This window comes from Lepidochelys kempii, chromosome 6 (genome assembly GCF_965140285.1).
Source record: "Lepidochelys kempii isolate rLepKem1 chromosome 6, rLepKem1.hap1, whole genome shotgun sequence".
NCBI lineage: Eukaryota > Metazoa > Chordata > Testudines > Cheloniidae > Lepidochelys > Lepidochelys kempii.
The window spans coordinates 116,245,678-116,254,030 of record NC_136385.1 but is presented as its reverse complement, the minus strand read 5'-3'; the positions used below and the strand labels follow the sequence as shown (position 1 = coordinate 116,254,030).

The window sequence follows — 8,353 nt, the reverse complement described above, 5'->3', positions numbered from 1 at the left end:
AAGAATTAACATTCAAAAATGCCCCCCAAAATAATGATATTTTAAAAATGATAATTTCAGTCTTAATTTGTCTTCAGGTTTTTGAGCCTTTAACATTCACTTTTTCAAGCTTTTCTCTGCAATCATGTGGGCAAGAAACTTGTGGGGTTTTTTGGGGGTTTTTGTTTGTTTTTCTTTTTTTAAAAAAAAAAATGAAAGCTGAGGTTCTCACATAATCATCTGACACCAGGAGCTGGAGAGCTAAGAAAAACACACCAATATATTGCAAAACTCATGTTAAAATTGCTAGAGCTGGCAACACAAATGGCATTACAATACAGAAATTAAAGTGCTATGCAGCTTGTTTGTATGACATCTGAGCCACTTAAAAATAAATAACCTCTACACAATGCAAAAGGTACAAAATGCTGTACAACAGAAGTAGTCAATCTAGAAAAATAAATCATCTGTCAGGTCACTTGGTCCATCTCTGCTAACCCAAAATATAAGATTCAAAGGACAGTTGGCAAGAAAAGGCACAGAAACCATCCTAAACCACTACAGCCATTTTAATTAAGGATCTTTTATTTACTATCCAATGAACCATGTTAAAATTTTATAAAGCCTTTGGACTGTCCTTGTAATTGTTTATAGTAGGATAATTGATTTGCTTCAGCATAAGTGAGAAGCAGTTAACACAATATCCAAAGCATACTGTGCCCTGCAAACTTGCTGAACAAACCTAAAGAAATCGATGTACTGCATAACCAGATTTTTTCCTTTATACACCATTTTTACTGAGATAGGACTTGATTAGCCACTCCCATGTGAAAGCCTGCACAAGGGGCCTGTAGGAAAGAAAATCTTCAAGGAGTTCTCCACTCATTCTATGATGGGTTTGCCCCTGCCAAAGAGGCTGCAAGGTTCACTTATGTACTACAAGCATTCCAAGATGGCTACATTGAGGCTCTGTGCCTTTGCAGCAGCTCTGCCCCATTCCTCAGCTGTAAGGCTGCATTGCAGCTTCCTCGAACAGTGACTGTCCTCAACAGCAGAACAGTCTCCAAGGCTGGATTACTTGTTCTCCCCGAGCTCCATGGGGCCAGCAGGTAAACAGCACGTGTTCCCACCATCTTACCCACGCCCTTTAAAAACAGATTACAATTTTCCTACATCACACTGTAGGGGAATGAGAGGTCTTTCACAGAAAACAAAGCATATATAAAATAAAGCATTTCACTTTAGATCCTTGCCTTACTTCCAGATACACTTTCTTTCTTTCCTGCATATTAAGGGTCTCAGGGACAAGAAACGATAGTAACCTAAGTGTGTTATCTCCTTTATCTTAAGCATCTACTTTTTTGTTTTGAAAAAGGTGAATTCTGTGAGGCCAACTCAGTGGGGTGAAATGAAGCTAGAAGGCAACACAGGCTACATCTACACTACACACTAGTGTCTGCAGTAAAAAGCAAGCTGCACCCACACTGCAGTATGTAGCTACAAGTGTCAGCGAAAGGCTCCACAGCGTGGAAAGGCTTTCAGCAACTCTCCACTGCCAAAGCCTTTCACTGCAGCAAGGAAAGAATCTGGCAGGGGGGAGGCACTGGCGCCTCCCCTCCACCACCAGAGCCTTTCCCTGTGGTCGGGGAAGGGCTCCAGCAGCCAGTTGGTAGTGGGACACTACACTGCTAATGGTAGCATTGTAGACATGGAGGCATGGCTTGGACAAGGTGAGAGCCATGTATTCTCACACACACACACACACACACACACACCTTTCATGTATGTCTTTACTTGCCCTAGCTGTACCCCACTATCTACACTGCAATTATACCATGCTGGGGAAGCTACTCGGTTACATACACTACACACCACCGAAAAAAGCACATAGTGTAAGATGTACCCACAGAGAGCCTTAGAACAAAGTAAGTATAGCAATGGAATGGAAGGGTCTCATGCAGTTATTTTGTTATATCCATAGCCTAAAGGAAACCCCTACCCTCTCATAGCCGTGGTGTAAAAGCTAAAACTCCAGAACTACAGCCAACCCAGCAGCTAGAAGAGAGACTTATTCTTTGTCTGAACCTTTAGCATTATTACACTGTCCCAATACTTGCAGCCACCCAACTTAAAGTTTTCAGTGCCCACCTTGGAATAATGGAATACTGTAATCACAAAGAAAACTCAAATGCAGCTGAATGCAACAAAGTGAGGCCTATTTACCATTCCAGTAATGGAACATATGCAGTTACCACTGCCTGCAGCTCTGTAAGCATCCCAGGAGCAGACCCTATACTGCTCCATAGTAAACTGCACCAAGGGAACCAGGAGATCCAGCAACACACTTTAAAAGTAACTTGAAAATGTAGAAAGTGTTTGTGATCTGCGTCTTTCCCGTTATGGCATAGGAAGGACCGTTAGTACCTATACCTCAGCTAATAAAGCCAAAAGAGATTTCGATACTCAGACTAAAAATCCTTTCCCCGCTGAATTGCCTATTAGGGGAATAAGTCCGTTAAAAGATTTAAAACATTTAATGGAGGGCTGAAAAGCTCTCGCTCCAGTTCCCCAATCCTCCCCTAAAAACAAAACGTGTCAGGCTTTGAGAGTTAAAATACAACTACACCAAAAGGATATTTCTGAGGCAAAAATAAACCTTTCAGACTTTCCAATTGGATTGTGAAGAAACAAAGAAGGCAGGTGCCCTTTAAATAACATTTCTGGAGCACATTACACCGTTCCAATACGGGCAAGTTTTCTTTGCCATTTGTTTCTCTGCTTTCGGTTTCCTTTTTCTTCCCATCCATGCAACCCAGAGAAGCACTCCTTTTCCTTTTCTGGTTCTCCCTCCTTCCTTCTAAATCTACATTGTCTGCATGAGGCATCTATCATGACAGCCACCTTTCGAAGGGACAGGCTTGAGGATCACTAACTAATAGGGATTTTGAGCCATGAAATCCACTTCAGTGGTCTTCGACCACAAGCTCATATGAAATAAAATGTAAGGATAAATGAGCCAAAATGCGTCTGTCAACTATTTTGAAATACAAATACTTTGTAAACAACCTGCCTGATCTCTCCAGGAGCCTGGAAGTGTCACTATTTTCAGCCTGTAACCCTAAGTGGAAAGGGGAAAAAAAAGCAGACACATCAGAGGTTCAAGTTTGTAGAAAGAGCTTAACCTTAAACCACTGTTTTCTGTTCAAAAAGTTGTTTCCTAAAATCTCTCTAAAAAAACCCTGATATTTAAGCACAGTAACATCATCTACCAAAGAATGTTTTACATTCACAAAATACAGGTTTAAGCTATTTTCCACTATAACAAAAACAGAAGGATGAAGGAAGGCTGTAGAGCTGGTGTCACCGTTCCAAAAAAAGTGTTTGGTATAACTTTTTATGATCTTTAAATTTAATTTACTTTAAAAAAAAAAAAGTTTGAATATTTTAGGAAAAAGTATCCTTTCCCACTGACAGTCTGCAGTTTCTGGTTGAGGCAGACATCAAACTTAATGTCCAGATATAGTTACATACAAAGCTGCTCATTGAATAATTAGATTTCTGATGTGTACTCCGAAGGAGGGTACCACGTATGCATCTTTTCTAGATCAAGGTTATGCTAGAAGGAACCATGAAGATTCAGGCAGCCAATAATGCGTATGGAAGAGAACGTTTACAAGTCAGATCATATTGTGAGTCAAACTCTACTCCGGTCTCTGCTTTGAGCTATGTGACCTAGGACAAGTGCCTGAGCTTAGACCTCACAGATGAAAGTTGTGTGTCTAGAACAATGCCATCCCCCTATGAAAAAGCACTACATGAATTGATACTATTTTGACCCATAAACCAGTATCCAGAGATAGCAGCAACTGAACAGCCTTCAGACACAAAATGTGTGTTCTGTTATCTGTAATGCTGAGAACTATGCTCATCTATGCCAGTAGAATCCAGCTCAAGATAGTCCTTGAAGGTAACTGTAGCCTCAGATAATAGCATCAGTAATTCAGAAGTCTCTTCAACATATAAAAAAGTTTATTTAGCTACAGTATTAAAAAAATATCACATAAAATGCATAGAAATCCCATTGTTAATTCCACACACTAGAAGGGTCAGATATAAACATGTTCTTCATGGCACTTGATACCTTAGCCATAAAGAGGTGTTGATAGTTCATTAAGAGTTTCAGGCTTCAAACATTGAACAGCCATTGCAGAGAACTTGCTCGCCAGTATCACTGTAACTAGAAGAGAAACAGTCACATGTCAAATGAGTGTACACTATTTTGGACACAGTATAAAGCTTCCCCTCCTTTCTTCAAAGCTCACCACAAACAAGACTTAACCCCTGCTGTAATGTACATAAATGGTGTCTCAGACTTCATCACACTGAAACCTCCTTCTGACAACAAAAATTACTACATGACCGGGGGGAGAGAGGGGACAGAAGCCTGAGCCCACCCAAGCCCATCCCATGCAGGGGGGCCAAACCTGAAGTCCAAGGGCTCCAGCCCCATCCAGGGGGGCTGTAACCTGAGCCCTGCCACCCAGAGCTGAAGCCCTCAGGCTTTGCCCCGGGCACTAAGGCTTGGTGTTCAGCCCTGGGCCCCAGCAAGTCTAAGCCAGCCCTGGCAACCCCATTAAAATTGGGTCCCAACCCACAGTTTGAGAACCGCTGCATTAGAGAAACACTAATGGTGCTGTAAATTCTTTCCAGCTACTTCACAAGTATCCATTCCCTCTATCAGCTCTACAGAGCTGTGATAGGAGACATGCCTTTCTCACCTCACAGAACATTTGGATAGAAAGCAGAGTCACTTACAGTAAGAGTAGATTACTTCATACACTATATCCTTTCCTGTTTCAGATAGTTTAATGACAAAACTACATGCCCCTTGAAAATTTCAGGATCACTTGGGTACAACATGAAGATACAGTATGTGAAGGCACAACATAGGAATGGGCCATTACAATCTGATGCATACTGCAGCCTTTCCCTTATTGAAATAGTATATTCTAAAAAGTTGCATGAGGCACTTACTCGATAATCGAACACAAGGAACAGGCAACAGCATTACAGCACTTGCAGAGTTTGCTGCAATTCTGGCATACAAAACGATCACACTGTGTGCAAGCTTCTTTGATATCAACAGTTCTTATGCAGGAGGAACAGGCTTTGGAAACTCCGACTGGTGGAGCTGTTTTAGAAATAGGTTTTTAGATTCTTATACCAGAACAGAAGATTTGAACATCAGATGTTTAAAGTTCTACAATGTTCAGGATAGTAGATTACCTCCATATCAATGTTATGACTGCAATTACATTAGTGGTGTTGGAAATTTTGACAGCTAAAGTGCATTACTCCAGGCATCAGCACAAAATATAGCCCACCTATGAAGTTTCATTGAAGACAGAATTTTGTGGCATGCCACACCTAGGTTATCAAGCAGATTATATTTAACTAAATTTATAAACCGATTATGAGGATCTCAGCTTTTAAATCAATTATATTTTAAACAAAAAGGGAGCCACATGACATCAACTAAACATGTCATTAGCAACAGCTAAGCAACTCTAGTAGAAAAAGGTATGTTCTGTGCATTCATCAAAGGAGACTAATGAAGTCCACTTCCCTAAACTGCAAAAAGAAAAGGAGTACTTGTGGCACCTTAGAGACTAACAAATTTATTTGAGCATATAAGCTTATGCTCAAATAAATTTGTTAGTCTCTAAGGTGCCACAAGTACTTGTCTTTTTGCAAATACAGACTAACATGGCTGCGACTCTGTTCCCTATGCTGCTGATCCAAAGACATTGCAGATACCTGCTGATATAACAAATAATTAGCTAGATGCCACTTACTCTTTTCCATTGCTTGGGAATGCCTCAGTAGTTTTCCATCTTGCCCAATGAGCATTTGTCCATTCCAACTGTACTTAGTACAAGTTTCCTGTGTATCTTTAAGTGGCTCTGGAAAGCAGGGGACTGTGCAGGTCCCTGCTGCGTTGCCCTTCCACATGCTATCCATGTAGGCCTGGGCGCCTCGGAAGAGTAGCTCCTTGGTCTTTTCTAGGAGACAGCAACAGGGATGGGAAGAAGAGAGTCACGGTAAGAACAGCCCTATAGAGGGGCACGCTAGGAACTCATCCTAGGCCTGGAAGGATGAGTTTTTAAATGGGTCAATGTCCATTTCACCGCAGGCATGGAAACCCACAGAAAAACTGCTTCCCCGGACAGCTGCAATTTAGGGCTGGGCGGAGGAAGAAAGACGCCGTTTGAGGGCTGGGAGTTGGCATTAAGGACGTTTCCCGGGAACATGTTGCCAGGTGACGTTGACAGCTTGTGTGCCAGGGGTTATTAACGCTGGAGCTTTCTGAAGCTCAAGCTCGGCTGCCCTCAGGAAGGGACTGCCCGGCGCCCCCAGAGCTCCCCCCCGTGGCGCTGTCCACCAACCTCACAAGCCGCCCCGGGAGCAGCCCTGGCCCCGCCAGCGGGCACCTACCGCAACCCCCGTCTGCCCGCGGAGGGAGCCCGGGGCGACACAAGACCACCCCGCCCCGCCGCGCCCACCGGGGACTCCCGCCCGGGGCCGCTATAACCTGCCCCGCGCGGCCCCTGCCGCTTCCCCGCGGGCAGGGAGGCGCCCGCGCCCGGCCCCTCACCGAAGAGCTCCCGCCGGTACTTCTCGCCCAGGGCGCCGCGGCTCAGCTCCCGCAGCCCCACGCGGGTTTTCAGCTGCAGCGGGGCCGTGTCCCCGAAGGGGCAGGAGCGCTTCGGCATCCCGGCCCGGCGGCGGAGGGACACCGCGGGCGCCGCCGCGCTCGGACCCCCGCAGGGACGCGCCGCGGAGACACCAGCCTGAGGCCGAGCGACCCTGAAGCTGCGAAGGCCCGAGCTCGGCCCCGCCCACTTTCAGCCCTGACCGCTGACGTCACCAAACTCCCGACCAATCAAGGGAAGGGAATAGGGCGGAGCGCGGGCGAGCAGGAGCGGGGCGGCGAGGCAGAAGAGTGGAGGGGGCGGGGCTCGCACGTTAACCGTGAAATGGTGGGAGAGGGGGGCGGGGCTGCTGGATGGCGTGGCCCGGCCCGGCCCGGCCCGGCCCGGCCCTGCCCGACCTTGCCTTGCCTAGGGGCTGGACCCCACTGGGAAGGGGCAGCCTGAGGGGCGTGGAGGGCCAGGACTCCTGGGTACTGTGCTGTGTCTGTCAGGGGGCCTAGTGGGTCGAGCCAGGTGCCAGGAGTCCTGGGTTCTGCTCTGGGTCTGGGGGAATCAGGGGGCCTAGTGGGTCGAGCCAGGTGCCAGGAGTCCTGGGTTCTGCTCTGGGTCTGGGGGAATCAGGGGGCCTAGTGGGTCGAGCCAGGTGCCAGGAGTCCTGGGTTCTGCTCTGGTTCTGGAGGTGCCAGGGGGCCTAGTGGGTCGAGCCAGGTGCCAGGAGTCCTGGGTTCTGCTCTGGGTCTGGGGGAATCAGGGGGCCTAGTGGGTCGAGCCAGGTGCCAGGAGTCCTGGGTTCTGCTCTGGTTCTGGAGGTGCCAGGGGGCCTAGTGGGTCGAGCCAGGTGCCAGGAGTCCTGGGTTCTGCTCTGGGTCTGGGGGAATCAGGGGGCCTAGTGGGTCGAGCCAGGTGCCAGGAGTCCTGGGTTCTGCTCTGGTTCTGGAGGTGCCAGGGGGCCTAGTGGGTAGAGCCAGGTGCCAAGACTCCTTGGTGCTGCTCTGCCTCTTTGGGTGATGGGGGCCTAGAAGATAAAGCTGTGGTCCAGGACTTCGAGGCTGGGTTTAAGTCACTTCCTTTCTATGCCTCAGTTACCCATCTGTAAAATGGGATGAAAGGGAGAACTTTAATGTCCCTGAGGCATTTTGAGATCCACGGGTCAATCAATACTATAGAAACATAGCCCCCACCAGCCCTCTGTTCCCTCTCAGGGCATAGAATCCTGTAGACACCCTCCTCCCCCAATCAGGTACAATATTCTGCTGAAAATGTAAACACATTTCTTACTTCTCTATTTTCTAATAATACCCTTTGGTAAGGGCCCATACCTGCCAGGTGCTGAGTACGTAAAGGGAGTTCATGATAAGATCCTAGGTCCATGGAAGGCATTCAGCACCTTGCAGTCTTGAGCCTTTGTTTAGCACCTTTCTTAGGCTGTCTCTGTGCTTTACAAAGGTGGGTAAATATGAGATCAGTGGGAGTGTGATCATCATTCCTATCGCACTCCCCATCAATACGCAGGCCAGGGAAGCTAATGGTCCAACCAGTGGACCAAATTCAGTGATGAATTTTGGTCGCGTGCCACCTGTGGCCTGTTGCACGTATGCTAAGATAGCATACGTGGGGTGAGGGTGTAATAATTCAGTCAAATTCTGCTTGTGTTTTGGATT

At 46.8% G+C, this 8,353-nt stretch overlaps 1 protein-coding gene across 1 annotated transcript; it reads right to left on the bottom strand.

Annotated features, from left to right (window-relative positions):
* Nucleotides 1–3,990: 3,990 nt before the first annotated feature.
* Nucleotides 3,991–6,890, bottom strand: SIVA1 (SIVA1 apoptosis inducing factor). Its single transcript, XM_073349814.1, has 4 exons — nt 6,635–6,890; nt 5,835–6,041; nt 5,014–5,170; nt 3,991–4,216 (listed from the first exon to the last, which is right to left on the bottom strand). The coding sequence occupies exons 1-4, from the start codon at nt 6,750–6,752 to the stop codon at nt 4,159–4,161; spliced, it is 540 nt and encodes a 179-aa protein (XP_073205915.1). The 5' UTR covers nt 6,753–6,890; the 3' UTR covers nt 3,991–4,158.
* Nucleotides 6,891–8,353: the final 1,463 nt, after the last annotated feature.